Source organism: Tursiops truncatus, chromosome 20 (genome assembly GCF_011762595.2).
Source record: "Tursiops truncatus isolate mTurTru1 chromosome 20, mTurTru1.mat.Y, whole genome shotgun sequence".
Taxonomy (NCBI): domain Eukaryota; kingdom Metazoa; phylum Chordata; class Mammalia; order Artiodactyla; family Delphinidae; genus Tursiops; species Tursiops truncatus.
Window position 1 is genome coordinate 28169780 of NC_047053.1, and position 16925 is coordinate 28186704.

A 16925-nucleotide genomic window follows, 5' to 3' on the forward strand; every position below is an offset into this window, starting at 1 on the left:
CAAGCTCGTCTCAGGGACCATGGCAGCCCGCAGCTGCGGCAAAACCCGTGCACACCTCGCTACTGCTGAAGAATGAGAGTCCTCTCGGGGGGAGAGCAGAGCTCAGTCTGAGTCCTCTCCGGGGGGGACCCTGGAAGGAGAGCGACCTCGGTTCCATACGCCCTGCCCCAGCTTCCAATCTCCTGGGCGCATCTGGGATCCTGAGGGCAGGGGAGGCGAGCACATTTGGGGAGCACTCCACGTCTTTTGCAATCTCTCTCCTTCTTGAGGGTCACTGTCCCACTCTCACAGGCCTGGAAGCTGAGGTCCGGGGAGCGGTGCGGTCTACCCCGGTCACATGGCGGGTCAGCAGCAAGGAACTCGGCGGGCGTGCTGCAACTGCACGGTGACGGTCCGTCCTGACCCTGTGCAGGAGAGGGGCCCCCGCTGAAGACAAGCAGATAAGATCAGCTGGCCCAGGCCCTGAGCTGGGGCTTGTGAAAGGGGTTGCTGAAGGGGCTGTTTCGAGAGCAACCGGCGGGCCGGTGCTGTTGCCGTGGGAAGAGGCTGCGGAGGGCCCGGCGGCTGCGTTAGGCGGGGCGGGGCTCGGAGGGCAGGAGGGGGGGACACCCAGCAGGCACAGCGACTGCTCCGAGGAAGGGATGGACACGTCCACCCGAAGAAGGGGCGAGCGCAGGCAGGCTGCAGGGTGCAGCGAGGGTGACTCTGGGGCTGAGCGCTGTCCAGGCAGACCAGGATGGGGTCGGAGCAAAGGATGAGCTTGGCTCATCCAGTGGCATAAACCAGGAGGAAAGGCCAAGGGGTGTGAGTCCTGGGCCCTGGAGGGAGCGCCGACTGGGGGCGTTCTACCCTTCAGATGCAGAAATGGAGGCCCAGCCAAGGTGGTGCAGGCCGAGCGGGGTCCAAACCCAGGTGGGTCGGAGCCCACCGCCTCCCCTAAGGAAGCCACTGCTGACCAAGCCCATAGAAAGTCAGAATTTACACCGAGCGTGTGGTGCAAACCTGCTACTGACGTGCACTGAAGAAGCGCGCAGAGAAGCGCTAAGCCCCAGGCAGGTCCTCAGCTTGCACGGAAGCCTGCTGCCATCACTCCGCGGGGTGCTTCCCGGTGACTTCGCACTGTGGCCCCCAGATGGCGCATGAGGCAGCACCTTGATTTTCACTGCTAGGCCCTGCTTCCGCCATCACCTCACCTTCCCCTGCATCTTGGGGAGAGCTGGAGCAAGGGGGAGGGACCGAATCATTGACCCCACATCATTCATCCCCTCAATCAACTTACTGAGCACCTACTGAATACTAGGCCTTGTGCTGGGGGCTGGGGAGATAGGGCAGTAAGACAGACCCGGCTTCTGCCCTGCTGGAGGAGGAGAGGGGCCTTTCCTATTATTCAGCCCAAGTCCCATTTTAGGAATGTGGAGACTGAGGCTCAGAGAGGGCAAGTGACTTGCCCAAGACCATACACATAGTTAGGGGCAGGACCAGGCACAGCGCTCTTCTGAGGCACACCCAGCAAATATTCACTGAGCGACACCTGTGTTCTAGGCACTGCTCTGGGCCCTGGGAGAAATCTGTCAGTGAACTCGATAACAAAGAGGCGGGGGATGGAGTGAGCAGATGAAAGAACATCTCCATGTTGGTGAGGGGTAAAGTGGGGTGTTTCAGTGTCACAACTGCCCCCAAATGAGAGGGAAGTCCCAGAGCTCCACCTCAAGAGGCTGGGCTTCTGAGGCCCAGAGCTCCCCTCCCTCCCCCAGGACAGGCTATAAAAGTCCCTTCCCAGCTACTTCCACAGAAGAGCAGGAGGAGGTGAGAGGTGTGCTCGCTTACCACCCTGTGGCTGGGGTCTCGCTGCAGAGATGAAGTTGCTCCTGGCCCTGGTTGGGCTCCTAGACACCCTCACCCTGGCCCGGCTCTCTGAGGGCACCACCCCAGGTAATAGCCCCTTGGACAGCCAGGGAGGAGGGCAATGGAGGGGGAAGCACTTGGGTCTGAGGGACCTGTGGCTGCCCTGGACCCTAAGCCTCCTTCCCTCTGAACAGCCTCCCCTAGGGTAGTGGAGACCTCAGTCCTCCAGAGCTGCATAACAGAGGCCAAGTTGCTAGTGGATGCCGCCTACAATCAGACTGAGAGGAGGTGGGCCCGGGCCTGGGTCTGGGGACTGCATGGGCCTGGAAGGGTTGATGATGGGGGATGGATGGACTCTAGCCAAGGTCATCTCACCCATCACCTGCCCCTGGGCACCTTGGGACAGTGCCATGTCGGTAGAGAGTCTCCCTTCTATCCATCCTTCTGTCTGTTTACACCGTGCTGACTGTCCACTGCCCAGGCTAGGGCTCTGCTGGGTGTGTCTGCTTCCTCTCTCCAGCCCTCCCTTCTCCTCTTCTGGGCAGCATCAAGCAGCGGCTTCACAGTGGCTTGGCCAGCCCCATGGACCTCCTGTCCTACTTCAAACAACAAGCAGCGGCCACCAGGAGAGTCGTTCAGGCTGCCGATTATATGCATGTGGCCTTGGGACTGCTGGAAGAGAAGTTACAACTCCAGGGGCCCGGATCCTTCAATGTCACTGGTACTGCGGAGTGGAAGGAAGCCAGGAGGGGGTTGCAGGGTGCACGCCTCGGGGTGTTGGGAGGGGAGAGGGGAAGGGGATGGGAGGTACAGAACAGACCAGCTCTAGAAGAAGCTAGAACCCTGCCCACTGTCCCACCCGCAGATGTGCTAACGAAATCCCAAATGCGGCTGCTGTCCCAGGCCAGTGGCTGTGCACCCCGGGATGAAGCCGAGAAGTGCAGTAACAAGTACCGAACCATCACTGGGAGATGCAACAACAAGTGGGTGCTGGGGCAGCACCTCACCTGGTGGGGCCCAGTTCCCTCCTCTCCTCCCCAACCCTGCTAACCCCAGCCCACCCACCACTGCAGGAGGAGACCACAGCTGGGGGCCTCCAACCAGCCCCTGGCGCGCTGGCTGCCAGCCGAGTATGAGGACAGGCTGTCGCTCCCCTTCGGCTGGACCCCCGACAAGAAGCGCAATGGCTTCCTCCTCCCCCTTGTGAGTCAGGGCTGAGGGGCTGGAGGATGTTCCATCTCTTCTAAACGTGGGGAGTAAAAGCACAGCCCGGAGTCGGACAGGGCTCGAACCAGGCTGTCCCACAGGCTGGCTGATGACTCTGGGCAAGGACTCCAGCTGAATCAGTTTCCTCAGCTGTAAAACGGCCGTAAAACCCACTTAATATTGCTGTTGTGACTATTAAATAAAGTCCTTGATATAAACACCCATGTAGGATGTGATATATTAATGCTAGCCATTACAATATTGTTTTTTTCTGAAAGAATTCATGTCAAAGTACCTTGCTAAATATAAGAAGCAATACATCTTAATGTAGTTCTATCTATTGACCTAAACTATTTCACATTTAACAATTTATCAATCTTCTATTCATATGCCAAAATAACAATCTGTCATCTACCCATCTATCAACATCTATTTATCAATTTTTCTTCCGTTGATCTTTCCATCTATCCAATTCTCTGTTTATTATCCATCGCCTAGCAACCAATCCTTGCATCTGTCAATCAGTTCTACCATCTAATTATCCATTAGTCTATAAATTGATCTATCAGTTTCATCTATTTATCTCTCTGGAGAAGCTGGTGGGGTCTGAGCCAGCCAACCTGGCCCGTCCCCTTCCTGGAATTACTCCTGGAGTCCTCAGGAGCTGGGCTGGAGAGCATCCTTGTAGGAATGACAGCCACATAGGAAGTGGGACAAAGCAGGAGAGGGGAGGGGAGGGCAGGGGAGGAGGAGGGACTGTGTTAACTCCAGCAGGGGCAACCTGCCACCCCCTGAGTCCTGGGTTGGCTCTGACACCTTGCAGAGTCAGCGCCCCACGCTGATCTATCTCCCCACCAGGTCCGAGCCGTCTCCAACCAGATCGTGCGCTTCCCCAGTGAGAGGCTAACCACCGACCGGGGCCGGTCCCTCATGTTCATGCAGTGGGGCCAGTTCATTGACCACGACTTGGACTTCGTCCCTGAGTCCCCAGCCAGAGTGGCCTTCACTGTGGGCGTCGACTGTGAGAGGACCTGTGACCAGCTGCCCCCCTGCTTCCCCATCAAGGTACTTAACCCTGACTCCCAGGCTCCTGATGTGGCCTCCACCTCTGGCAGAGAGCTGGGGCTGGGCATCTGGTACCTAGTGCACCTGCCTTAAGGAGCTGCCTGTGACTCTGGAGTATCAGACAGAGATGCACAGTCTGGCACAGACACCTGGTTCTGTGTGTGTTTGGGGCGGGGGCGGGGGGCAACCTGCCAGGAAGTCCCGGTGCTGGCCTCACAGAAGGGGAAGAAGTTGAGACTAGCCTTGACCCCTGGGTCCCTTTCCAACAGGGGAAGCCTTTAGGGTCTCTTAGCTCTTGCCCTTCTCTCCCTCCTGGGGTGGTCTGAGGGCCCTGCAGTTCTCACCATTTCCTGGGATCGGGCTGTGAGCACGGTGCTATCCTTCAGCTGAGAGGCAAGGATGGTGAGGGACACTAGGGAAGAAAAGACGGGCTCCAGGGAGCACAGCCTCTTCTGGGGACAGAGGGGACCCTCTGTGCGCGCACACACACACACACACACACACACACACACACACTCACTCGCCCCTACTGGGTAGGGCAGTGTTCTCGCGACATGACATGTGAGGGCCCCTGGCTGGCTCCTTCCTCAAGCTCCTCTGGGGAACTGTCCCTCATCTTCCTATTATACCTTTAGCTCTTGACTTTTTTTTATTTATTTAATTTTTAACATCTTTATTGGTGTATAATTGCTTTACAATGGTGTGTTAGCTTCTGCTGTATAACAAAGTGAATCAGCTATACGTATACATATATCCCCATATCTCCTCCCTCTTTGGGCAATAGGTTTTTTTTTTTTTTTTTTACATCTTTATTGGAGTATAATTGCTTTACAATGGTGTGTTAGCTTCTGCTGTATAACAAAGTGAATCAGCTATACGTATACATATATCCCCATATCTCCTCCCTCTTGGCTCTCCTTCCCACCCTCCCTATCCCACTCCTCTACGTGGTCACAAAGCACCGAGCTGATCTCCCTGTGCTATGTGGCTGCTTCCCACTAGCTATCTATTTGACATTTGGTAGTGTATATATATCCATGCCACTCTGTCACTTCATCCCAGCTTATCCTTCCCCCTCCCTGTGTCCTCAAGTTCATTCTCTACATCTGCTTCTTTATTCCTGCCCTGCTGTTAGGTTCCTCAGAGCCTTTTTTTTTTTTTTTTTTTTTTTACATTCCATATATATGTGTTAGCATACGGTATTTGTTTTTCTCTTTCTGACTTACTTCACTCTGTATGACAGACTCTAGGTCCATCCACCTCACTACAAATAACTCAATTTCGTTTCTTTTTATGGCTGAGTAATATTCCATTGTATATATGTGTCACATCTTCTTTATCCATTCATCTGTTGATGGACACTTAGGTTGCTTCCATGTCCAGGCTATTGTAAATAGAGCTGCAACGAACATTGTGGTACATGACTCCTTTTGAATTATGGTTTTCTCAGGGTATATGCCCCGTAGTGGGATTGCTGGGTTATATGGTAGTACTGTTTTTAGTTTTTAAGGAACCTCCATACCGTTCTGCATAGTGGCTGTATCAATTTACATTCCCACCAACAGTGCAAGAGGGCTCCCTTTTCTCCACACCCTCTCCAGCATTTATTGTTTGTATATTTTTTTTGATGATGGCCATTTTTACTATTTCCTTACCCATATTAGGGAAGTTTTCAACTATAATCTCTTCAAATACTTTCTCAGTCCCTTTTTTTTCCTCTTCTTCTTCTGGGACCCCCATAATTCGAATGTTGGCGTGTTTAATGTTGTCCCAGAGGTCTCTGAGATTATCCTCAGTTCTTTTCATTCTTTTTTCTTTATTCTGCTCTGTGGTAGTTATTTCCACTATCTTATCTTCCAGGTCACTTATCCGTTCTTCTCCCTCAGTTATTCTGCTATTGATCCCTTCTAGAGAATTTTTAATTTCATTTATCGTGTTGTTCATCATTGTTTGGTTGCGCTTTAGTTCTTCTAGGTCCTTGTTAAACGTTTCTTGTATTTTCTCCATTCTATTTCCAAGATTTTGCATCATCTTTACTATCATTACTCTGAATTCTTTTTCAGGTAGACTGCCTATTTCCTCTTCATTTGTTAGGTCTGGTGGGTTTTACCTTGCTCCTTCATGTGCTGTGTGTTTTTCTGTCTTCTCATTTTGCTTAACTTACAGTGTTTGGGGCCTTCTTTTTTCAGGCTGTGGGTCCGTAGTTCCCGTTGTTTATGGTGTCTGTCCCCAGTGGCTAAGGTCGGTTCAGTGGGTTGTGTAGGCTTCCTGGTGGAGGGGACTAGTGCCTGTGTTCTGGTAGATGAGGCTGGATCTTGTCTTTCTGGTGGGCAGGACCACATCCAGTGGTGTGTTTTGGAGTGTCTGTGACCTTATTAAGATTTTAGGCAGCCTCTCTGCTAATGGGTGGGGTTGTGTTCCTGTCTTGCTAGTTGTTTGGCATAGGGTGTCCAGCACTGTAGCTTGCCTGTCGTTGAGTGGAGCTGGGTCTTAGCGTTGAGATGAGATCTCTGGGAGAGGTTTCGCCGTTTGATATTACATGGAGCTGGGAGGTCTCTGGTGGACCAGTGTCCTGAACTCGGCTCTCCCAGCTCAGAGACACAGGCCTGACACCCGGCCAGAGCACCAAGACCCTGTCAGCCACACGGCTCAGAGCTAAAGGGAGAAAAAAAGAAAGAAAGAAAAAGAAAGAAAGAAAGAGAAAGAAAATAAAGTTATTAAAATAAAAAATTTATTAAAAATTAAAAAGATTCTTAAGCAATAGAAAAAAAGAAAGAAATAAGAGAACAACAAACCAAAAAAACAAATCCACCAATGATAACAAGCACTTAAAACTATAGTAAAAACAACAACAGGGCTTCCCTGGTGCTGCAGTGGTTGAGAGTCCGCCTGCCGATGCAGGGGACGTGGGTTCATGCCCCGGTCCGCGAAGATCCCACATGCCGTGGAGCGGCTGGGCCCGTGAGCCATGGCCACTGAGCCTGCGCATCCGGAGCCTGTGCTCCGCAATGGGAGAGGCCACAGCAGTGAGAGGCCCGCGTACCACAAAACAACAACAGCAACAACAAAAACAGAACCCTAGGACAAATGGTAAAAGCAAAGCTATACAGACAAACTCACACAAAGAAGCATGCACATACACACTCACAAATAGAGAAAAAGGAAAAAAATATATATAAAAAAATGGAAGAGAGCAACTAAATCAATAAACAAATCTACCAATGATAATAAACTCTAAATACTAAAGTAAGATAAACATAAAACCAGAAATAAATTAGATGCAAATAGCAAACCCCAAGTCTACAGTTGCTCCCAAAGCCCACCTCCTCAATTTGGGATGATTCGTTGTCTATTCAGGTGTTCCACAGATGCAGGTACATCAAGTTGATTGTGGAGATTTAATCCGCTGCTCCCGAGGCTGCTGGGAGAGGTTTCCCTTTCTCTTCTTTGGTCGAACAGCTCCCGAGGTTCAGGTTTGGATTTGGCCCCACCTCTGCGTGTACGTCTCCTGAGGGCATCTGTTCCCGCTCAGACAGGACGGGGTTAAAGGAGCCGCTGATTCGGGGGCTCTGGCTCACTCAGGACAGGGGGAGGGAGGGGCACGAAGTGCGGGGCGAGCCTGCAGCGGCAGAGGCCAGTGTGACGTTGCACCAGCCTGAGGCGCGCTGCCCGTTCTCCTGGGGAAGTTGTCCCTGGATCCCGGGACCCTGGCAGTGGCGGGCTGCACAGGCTCCCAGGAGAGTAGGTGTGGATAGTGACCTGTGCTGCACACAGGCTGCTTGGTGGCGGCAGCAGCAGCCTTAGCGTCTCATGCCCGTTTCTGAGGTCCTCGCCAATAGCCACGGCTCGCGCCCGTCTCTGGAGCTCCTTTAAGCAGCGCTCTTAATCCCCTCTCCTCGCGCACCAGGAAACCGAGGCAAGAAAAAGTCTCTTGCCTCTTCGGCAGGTCCAGACTTTTTCCTGGACTCCCTCCCGGCTAGCCGTGGTGCACTAGCCCCCTGCAGGCTGTGTTCTCGCCGCCAACCCCAGTCCTCTCCCGGCGCTCCGACCGAAGCCCGAGCCTCAGCTCCCAGCCCCGCCCGCCCCGGCGGGTGAGCCGACAAGTCTCTCGGGCTGGTGAGTGCTGGTCGGCACTGATCCTCTGTGCGGGAATCTCTCCGCTTTGCCCCCCGCACCCCTGTTGCTGTGCTCTCCTCCGTGGCTCCGAAGCTTCCCCCCTCCGCCACCCGCAGTCTCCGCCCTCAAAGGGGCTTCCTAGTGTGTGGAAACCTTTCCTCCTTCACGGCTCCCTCCCACTGGTGCGGGCCCCATCCCTATTCTTTTGTCTGTTTTTTCTTTTTTTTTTTTGCCCTACCCAGGTACGTGGGGAGTTTCTTGCCTTTTGGGAGGTCTGAGGTCTTCTGCTAGCGTTCAGTAGGTGTTCTATAGGAGTTGTTCCACGCATAGATGTATTTCTGATGTATTTGTGGGAAGGTGATCTCCATGTCTTACTCCTCCACCATCTTGAAGGTCTCCCTAGCTCTTGACTTTTAAGCCAAGCATAGCAAATGCCACCTCAATTTAGAGTTACATTACTCGATGTGCAGGTCTGTTTTCACGGAATTGCCAGCTTCCTGCAACCTGTCCTGGGTTTCCTCGACCTTCACCGTCTCCGAGGCACCCGGCACAGAAAGGGGCTTAGGAAATGTCTGTTGAATTGAATGGAATGAAAGGAGCACAAGCCTCATGTCAGGAGAACTAGGTTCTAATCCCTCCTCTCCCGCTAACGAGTTGTCACTTCCCCTCTCTGAGCCTCAGTTTCCCCACCTATAAAATGAGGATCTAAGGCCTCGTCCATTTTTTTTTTTTTTTTTTTTTTTTTGCGGTACCCGGGCCTCTCACTGCTGTGGCCTCTCCCGTTGTGGAGAACAGGCTCCGGACGCGCAGGCTTAGCGGCCATGGCTCACGGGCCCAGCCGCTCCGCGGCATGTGGGATCCTCCCGGACCGGGGCACGAACCCGTGTCCCCTGCATCGGCAGGCAGACTCTCAACCACTGCGCCACCAGGGAAGCCCCAGGCCTCGTCCATTTCTAACCTTTCATGCCTCTATGACACAACGTGCTAAGGGTGCTCGGATGACCTGGTGAGCAGCGTGAGTCTGGATGAGTCAAGGAGGGCTTCCTGGAAAAAGGGAGTTTTGAGCAAGGTTTTGAAGCAGGTGGGGGATGACCAGGAGGAGTGAGCTTGCTCAGGAGGGGCCCCAGTGTCACTGGCTCCTCTTCCACCTCAGATCCCGCCCAATGACCCCCGCATCATGAACCAGCGTGACTGCATCCCCTTCTTCCGCTCGGCACCCTCGTGCCCCCAAAACAAGAACGAAGTCCGCAACCAGATCAACGCGCTCACCTCCTTCCTGGACGCCAGCATGGTGTACGGCAGCGAGGACCCCTTGGCCATGAGGCTGCGCAACCTGACCAACCAGCTGGGGCTGCTGGCTGTCAACACCCGCTTCCATGACAACGGCCGGGCCCTGCTGCCCTTTGACAACCTGCACGAAGACCCGTGCCTGCTCACCAACCGCACCGCGAACATCCCCTGCTTCCTGGCAGGTCAGACTGGGGGGACGGAAGGACGAAACAGCCAGTCCCTGGGCTCCGGGTTGGGAAAGCCTCGTGGGACTCGATGGGGGCGCATGGCTTCAGACCTCAATATTAGGCACACAGATCTGTGCATAGTCATCCCAGAATCAGTAAGTTGGAAGGAGTCCCTTTGTGAACCCGGTGTGTGGTCGGAGATCGCCACTTGACTCTCTTCGGTGATAAGGGGCTCACCCCCTCTGCTGTTCATCTGGTGCGGTGCTGACTGCAGACAGCCCCTCCCCCCCCCCCCCATTTTGATCCAATGCCCATCTGTTGCTCTTCATCATGCTTTTAGAACCTCGGAGAAAAAGCTCTATCTTTCACACAGTAATAGCCTCTTTAATAACCTGAAAGTAGCTTTCACTTTCGCCTACCTTTTTTTTCTCCTCTGGGCTAAATTCCCTTAGAATCTTCAGTTTCCCCCCTGCTCTTGCTAGACACTGTCACCTGGTCCCTTCTTCTGGAGGCATAATCTGAACTCTCCTGGGGGTCTTTGCCCCTGCCCCCCTTGCTGGTTATCATAATGATGGTCATCGCTTCTGGTTACTTACTATATTTAAATGTGCCGTCTCTAATCCTTACAGCAGCCCTGAAAGGAGAGCACTATGAGCACCCTCGTTTTGCAGATGAGACACTCATCAGGGAAGATAACTAACGTGCTCCAGAGCAGAGTGTCAGATGGCAGAGTCCACAGTGAGGACTCAAGTCAGTGTAGTGGCCAGGTCTGGGCTCTTTCCACTCTGCTCCACCACCTCCTTTGCAGGGAGTCAGCTCCAGCCCCTTTTCTAAGGACTGTATGTTTCTTTGCTCCTGGCAAGAGCGGCATGCGCCTTCACCAGAGGTTTACTTAAGAGTAGATTGAATAAGACCACATTACAAGGGCTTAGTTCAAAGCCAGCAAATGACTGTGTGTAAGGCCAACCTTTAGGAACGTACTTTCCTTCCCGGCCTCTAGGAGAAGGTCTGGCTACGGGAACAGGCTCTGCCCAACCTTCCTTCTTCCTCCTTCCATGGGGCTCCCTGGGGAGAGCAGCATGACACCAAGCCCAAGCTGGGGAGAGGTCCAGCCCCCGGGAGAGAACGTGCAGAAGGATACAACCCACAGGACAGGTTCCTAGAGTCGCCCAGGACCCTCCACCAGCTGTGGATCTGGTAATCCTGCAGAGCAGAATCATTAGGCAAAAGGGTTCCTGCCCAAGACCAGCAGCTGCCCTGTGCCACCTCGCGCAAACTCATTCCCGTAACTTAGGGACCCGAGACTCCACTGTCCTCCCACTCGTGGCCCATTGTGTTTGTCAGTGGAGCCTCACAGCACAGCTGAGGAGATGGAGGTCCAGTGAGGGCCAGGAATTTGGCCCAGGTCACAAAATCCCACCACCTCTTTCTAATCCCCAGAGCTCTGTCTGCCTTAGCAGAAAGACATTGCTCTGGGAAGGACTATGGTGACTCTGAACTTGGGGTTTTCAAGGTGACAGCCGGTCAACTGAAACCCCGAAACTGGCAGCCATGCACACCCTCTTTATGCGAGAGCACAACCGGCTGGCAACTGAGCTGAGAAAACTGAATCCTCGGTGGACCAGTGACAAGCTGTACCAGGAGGCTCGGAAGATCGTGGGGGCCATGGTCCAGGTAGGGGGCCCTGGGTCTCAGCATCCCTTAGAAGGCAATCTGGCGTGAGAAGCCATCCTGGGGGATGTGCCTCAAGTCAGCTAGGTCTGGGTGATTGAGAGTGTTCCTGAGATCTGACCTGTATCCCCAATACTGCCGCTAGCTCTCTCTGTGGCCCCGTTCATGTCACCCAGCCTCTCTGGGCCTCAGTATCTCCATCAGACAATGGGAGATTAACATCGCCACATTTGACATACTGCCAATAAAGAATCAATATGTCTGAGCAGCGCTTCGAAAAGCAAAAGGTCTGTCCAAAGGCAGGGGAGTGGGGTGGGTGGCCACTGAGGTAACGTTCCTCCTCCATCTTTTCTTCCAGATCATCACCTACCGGGACTTTCTGCCCTTGGTTCTGGGCAAGGCCAGGGCCAGGAAAACCCTGGGGTCCTACCGGGGGTACTACCGCAAGGTAGACCCCCGCGTGGCCAACGTCTTCACGCTGGCCTTCCGCTTCGGCCACACCATGATCCAGCCCTTCATGTTCCGCCTGGACAGCCAGTACCAGGCCTCAGCACCCAACTCGCGGGTCCCACTCAGCTCCACCTTCTTCGCCAGCTGGCGAATCGTGCATGAAGGTGACCAGGTTTTCCAGAGGCAGACAGGGTGGGGCCCAGCTTAGTGTCGGAGGCCAGGCTACTGCTAAGCATCTCCCCAAGTGAGTGAAAACAAGGCAGGCGCCACCAAGACCCTCAGTCACGGGCCTCCCGTCCCCTCCGGGATTAGAGGATTTCTAAAAGGGGAGGAGACTGGTGGTTGTGGTCCTGAAAGGAGCTTGCCTTCTCGGAGAAGTGGGGGTGATTGCTTTTCTTGCCGGCTCCAGCTCCCTTCACGTCCACCCAGGCCACCGTTTCTGGATACAAACATTATAGAATGTAAGTGACTGGCTTGTCCAGCTCTGAGCTAGCTTGGCATCATGTGATGACCCTCGGGGCTTCCAAAAGGCTGGTCTAATCTGTGTTGCTCATATTCCCCGCCACCAGGTGGCATCGACCCCATCCTCCGAGGCCTCATGGCCACCCCTGCCAAGCTGAACTGTCAAAATTCCATGTTAGTGGATGAGCTCCGAGACCGGCTGTTTCGGCAAGTGAGAAGGATCGGGCTGGACCTGGCAGCTCTCAACATGCAACGCAGCCGGGACCATGGCCTCCCAGGTGAGGGGGCTGCCCGCCCCTTCCCAGGCTTCCCCAGAGCAGGGTTGCTGGTGATGGTTGGTTGGGGGGAGGGTTCAGAGAAGACCCTTGGCGCCTCCTTTCTGACTGGGACTGTCTACAGGATGCGCTGAGGCTGATGCCACAAAGCATCCCTGAGGCCTCCTTGTTGCTGTTCTGCCACATCTTCTCCATCCTCCATAGGGTCTCTAGCTTTAGGGTCACAACAGGACCAGGACTTGGACGCAGGAGCTGAACAAAGGAGATCAGGACTTTCCACGTAGAGAAAAACAGTGGCTTTAAAAAGCAGGGAAGGGCTTCCCTGGTGGCGCAGTGGTTGAGAGTCCGCCTGCCGATGCAGGGGACACGGGTTCGTGCCCCGGTCCGGGAAGATCCCACGTGCCGCGGAGCGGCTGGGCCCGTGAGCCATGGCCGCTGAGCCTGTGCGTCGGAGCCTGTGCTCCGCAACGGGAGAGGCCACAGGAGTGAGAGGCCCGCGCACCGCAAAAAAAAAAAAAAGGCAGGGAAGAGCTGCTCCATGCCCCACCACCCTGGCAAGATCCAGGGAGGCAGTTCCAGGGATATAGAAACTGGCTCTTGGCTCTAATTGGGCAAAGAGCCTGAGAGGCAGGGAACAGGTGGAGTAAAAGTAACGGCCTTGGTTGTTTGGTGAGGCCACAGAAAGACTTCATCTCAGGAAATAAGAAAAATTAGGCACTTTGCTAGGATCTTTAATGGATATTAACTCTTTTAGTCCTCCCAATGACCTTGAAAAGCAGCTGTGACAGACATTTTTATAAATGAGAAAATAAACTCAGAGACATCTAGTAATTGGCCCAAGCCCACATAACTAGGAAGTAGTAAAATTCGAATCAGTTTCAAAATTTCTCCTTCCATCCCCCTGTTCAATCCACGATGTTAGGGGAAGGCTTTGGCCACAGCCTCACTCATCTCTCCCTCTCCCCATCTCCTACTTCCCTGTCTAAACACAACCCGAAGCCCCATCTGCCTCTGCTAATTTTTGGCCGTGAATAATAAAGGGTGGGCAGTTTCTACTGCACCTAACACAGCCCCTGGCTAGCACACAGCAGGCGCTCAAGAACCTGAGTTTCTTTCCTTCCCTACGCTTGGGTGCTCCTGACAGCTAGTGTTGTGGGCGCCCCCTGCTGGAGGTCTGATATTGCTAGCTGCCCAAGCTGCCACACGGTTTCTGTACCCTCTAAACTGTCCCACAAATAGTGTACTGATCGCAGCTCTTGCAGTCTCCTCCAATCCCTTCCCAAATTTGGAATTGGAAGGCCTGGTCTGAACTCCACTTAATGGTGGGGTGACCTTGGAAAAGTCACAGTTGCTCAAGCTCAGCGAATATCCATTGATAACACTGGGATTACAAAGTACCTCACAAAAATGTGAGGATCCTGAGAGATCGCCGCACAGCAGTGCTCGGTAATGGTGAAACCTTACGTGGTTTTCCTTTGTTCAGCTTGGGGGCTGGGGTTTGGGAGTTGTAGTTCAATGGACAACGTTGGGCTGGTGTTTCTTTGAGTCACGGCAAAGCTATCTTCCTCCTATCTTAATGGTCCCCATCATATCATGTGACTTGTCATGGTGTGGGATCCTGATGGCTGAGAAATCAGTATGGTCTTTGTTAGTTTCTGAGTAGGTGAAAAAAAAATTTTAATTTTAGTTAAAATTTTTAATTTTAAATTATATTGAGATATAATTAACATATCACAAAATTTACCAATGTAAAGCATATAATTCAATGATTTTAGTATATTTAGAGTTGTGCATCATATCTAATATCAGAACATTTTCATTACTCACAAAAGAAACCTAGTAATAATAGTCACTCCCCACCCCCACTCCAGCCCCTGACCATTACCAATCTTCTATCTCTACATATTTGCCTATTCTAGACCTTTCATATAAATGGAATCATATAGCATGTGGTCCTCTTCTGAGTAGATAAATTTTATCCATGTTCTTCATTTCTTGGTTCATTCACTCATTTATTCATTCGGGCATTCTACAAATCTGAGAGTCTTTCCTGTTCTAGATAATGTCTTACTTGTGCCTGATTAATGCCACGATAGTATCATTGTGATTGTGAGTGTTGGGTTACGACAGCTTCTTACATTAGGACACACTCCTCAGCGTGTGCGCAAAGCATGGTTGTCTGCTCGCACTGCAAATTAAGAGGGCAGTGGTTTGGTCTTTGGAAGGTTCAAGGCCTCTTCTGCCAGCAGGGGTTTTCTTCTGCCCAATATTGCCTGACCACAGAGCTCCCCCGGGAGAAATCGCGGCGAGCAGAAGCTAATGGGAATCCGCAGGGGTAAGACCGAACTGCTCCTGTCCTCTCTCCCTACAGGGTACAATGCTTGGAGGCGCTTCTGCCGGCTCTCCCAGCCCCGGAATCTGGCACAGCTCAGCCAGGTTCTGAAAAACCAGGGTTTGGCAAGGAAGTTCCTGGATCTCTATGGAACACCTGACAACATTGACATCTGGATCGGGGCCATCGCAGAGCCTCTTTTGCCAGGGGCCCGAGTGGGGCCTCTCCTGGCTTGTCTTTTTGAGAACCAGTTCAGAAGAGCCCGAAGTGGAGACAGGTAAGTGCCCCTACCCTAAAGGGACCAGCCCCAGAGGCAGGGCAGAAAAGCACTAGAATTTCAAGACTCAGCAATGAGACAAAGTACTCTTTTTAGCTTCATCTCTTCCAAGTACACAGGATCTGAGACCAGGAGCTCCTCCCTGGAGAGCTTGGTAAGAGGCAGAGAGAGCACCTGCCTGAGTTGGAGGCACCTTTAACTCAGGAGAGAGACTTCTCAGCCTCACTGTTCCAGGCTTAAGGATCCCAGAAAACATGGGCACAAAAGCTAAATCTGGTTTCCCTCCAATAAGCTTGTGGTTTAAGACTTGACTTCTTATTTGGATTTGGCATTTACCTGGGTTCAAGTCCAGTCCTGGCTACTTAAATTACTGTGCAATTAATACTGGGCAATTTACTAGACTGCTGAACTTGTTTCTTCCTTTATAAAATGGGGATCATACCTATTTTGCAGGGATTTTGGAGAATCGAATGAAATAATGTATGTAAAGTACTTCACACACAGCAGGTCCTCATTCCTGTTCATCCCTGCCAAACTTCACCCACATCTCTCCGCTGTCTTGGTAGGTTCTGGTGGCAGAAACGGGGTGTTTTCACCAAGAGACAGCGCAGGGCCCTGAGGCACATTTCCTTGTCTCGAATTGTGTGTGACAACACTGGTATCACCACCGTTCCGAGGGACATCTTCAGGGCCAACACCGACCCCCGGGGCTTTGTGCCCTGCACCTGCATCCCCAGCCTGAATCTGTCAGCTTGGAGACGCAGATGAGGCTTCTGCAGGTAAGGGGGACCTCCTCCAACAGCCCTGGGCTGGGTCAGGCCCTCACATCCTTCCCTGGACAGGACAGCTGAGTCCTCTCAGGCCCCTAAGCAGAAACAACAGAACTTGTCTCTAGCAACAGATCACGCTTGCACAGTGGCTTCCCAGTGTGCTAGCCTCTGGGTTGATAGGTAACCCCAGGGCCCAGGACTTTGAGGCGCAATTAGGAAGTATCCAAGTAGCCTCAGCTTGGTCACCAACACCCTAAGAACAGCTCAATCTCTGGACATCCAGCAAGCTCCTCACTTGGCCACTTGTGCTGCTTCCGCAGGAGTCCATCCCAAGCCTCCGACCTTGGAGACCTTGGAGACAAGGAAACCTGGGGAAGACCACAAGGCTACCTCCTCCCCTGGAGCAACTGCTTCCTGCTGATGCTTTTGCTGGCTATAGCTCAGAGCTGGTTCTCTGGCTGGGAGTGACGGCCAGGGTTCCCAGCAGCAATGAACCCTCCTGCCATGCGAGCCTCTTATGTAATAGGTCACATGTCAGCTCCAGGTGCAAGGGCTCGTGAGCCAAGCAAGGGGGTCCTGAGGCCCAGGCAAGAGGAGTCATCTTCATCTCCAGCCACTTTCTTCTATTTCCCACCCTGTCCCTGACCCCTGCCTATGACTGGGAGGCCACAGAGTCCCAGCCTCCAGCCACCCCATGGTCTTTCTCTGGAGCCTGCAGGCTGCACAGCACCCTCTGCTTCTACCAATAAAGCACCCCTGAGGGCAGAAGCTGGTTTCTGCATTGGGCTCAGGGGGGGCGCGGGCTGGACCTCAGTCCCATGATTTGCTCCAGATGTTTAAGAGGAGTGCTGCTAAGACACAGCTGGCACTAACCTTAAAGCCTCCCCTGGAGGCTGAGTTTAGAGCATCAAAAGAAACACTGTGGAGTAGGAAAAGGCAGGGAAGGGCAGCAGCGTTAGGGGCCCCGACATCAAGGAGAATAGCTTGGCCGTGAAAGCG

At 53.0% G+C, this 16925-nt stretch overlaps 1 protein-coding gene across 1 annotated transcript; it reads left to right on the forward strand.

Moving 5' to 3' along the window:
• Positions 1-1812: 1812 nt before the first annotated feature.
• Positions 1813-16694, forward strand: EPX (eosinophil peroxidase). Its single transcript, XM_033846905.1, has 13 exons — positions 1813-1932; positions 2040-2133; positions 2391-2566; positions 2711-2828; positions 2919-3048; positions 3910-4116; positions 9386-9704; positions 11203-11363; positions 11719-11974; positions 12380-12550; positions 14919-15156; positions 15723-15935; positions 16247-16694. Exons 1-12 carry the CDS (start codon positions 1857-1859, stop codon positions 15922-15924), a joined length of 2148 nt encoding a protein of 715 aa, XP_033702796.1. The 5' UTR covers positions 1813-1856; the 3' UTR covers positions 15925-15935; positions 16247-16694.
• The last annotated feature ends 231 nt before the right edge of the window (positions 16695-16925 follow it).

Bases quoted from the DNA above. Each gene is read 5' to 3' on its own strand.
- EPX (XM_033846905.1), top strand. From the start codon at position 1,857: ATGAAGTTGCTCCTGGCCCTGGTTGGGCTCCTAGACACCCTCACCCTG. The intron at 2,829-2,918 runs GTGGGTGCTGGG...CCACCACTGCAG, and splicing joins ACTGGGAGATGCAACAACAA to GAGGAGACCACAGCTGGGGG. The intron at 11,364-11,718 runs GTAGGGGGCCCT...CTTTTCTTCCAG, and splicing joins TCGTGGGGGCCATGGTCCAG to ATCATCACCTACCGGGACTT.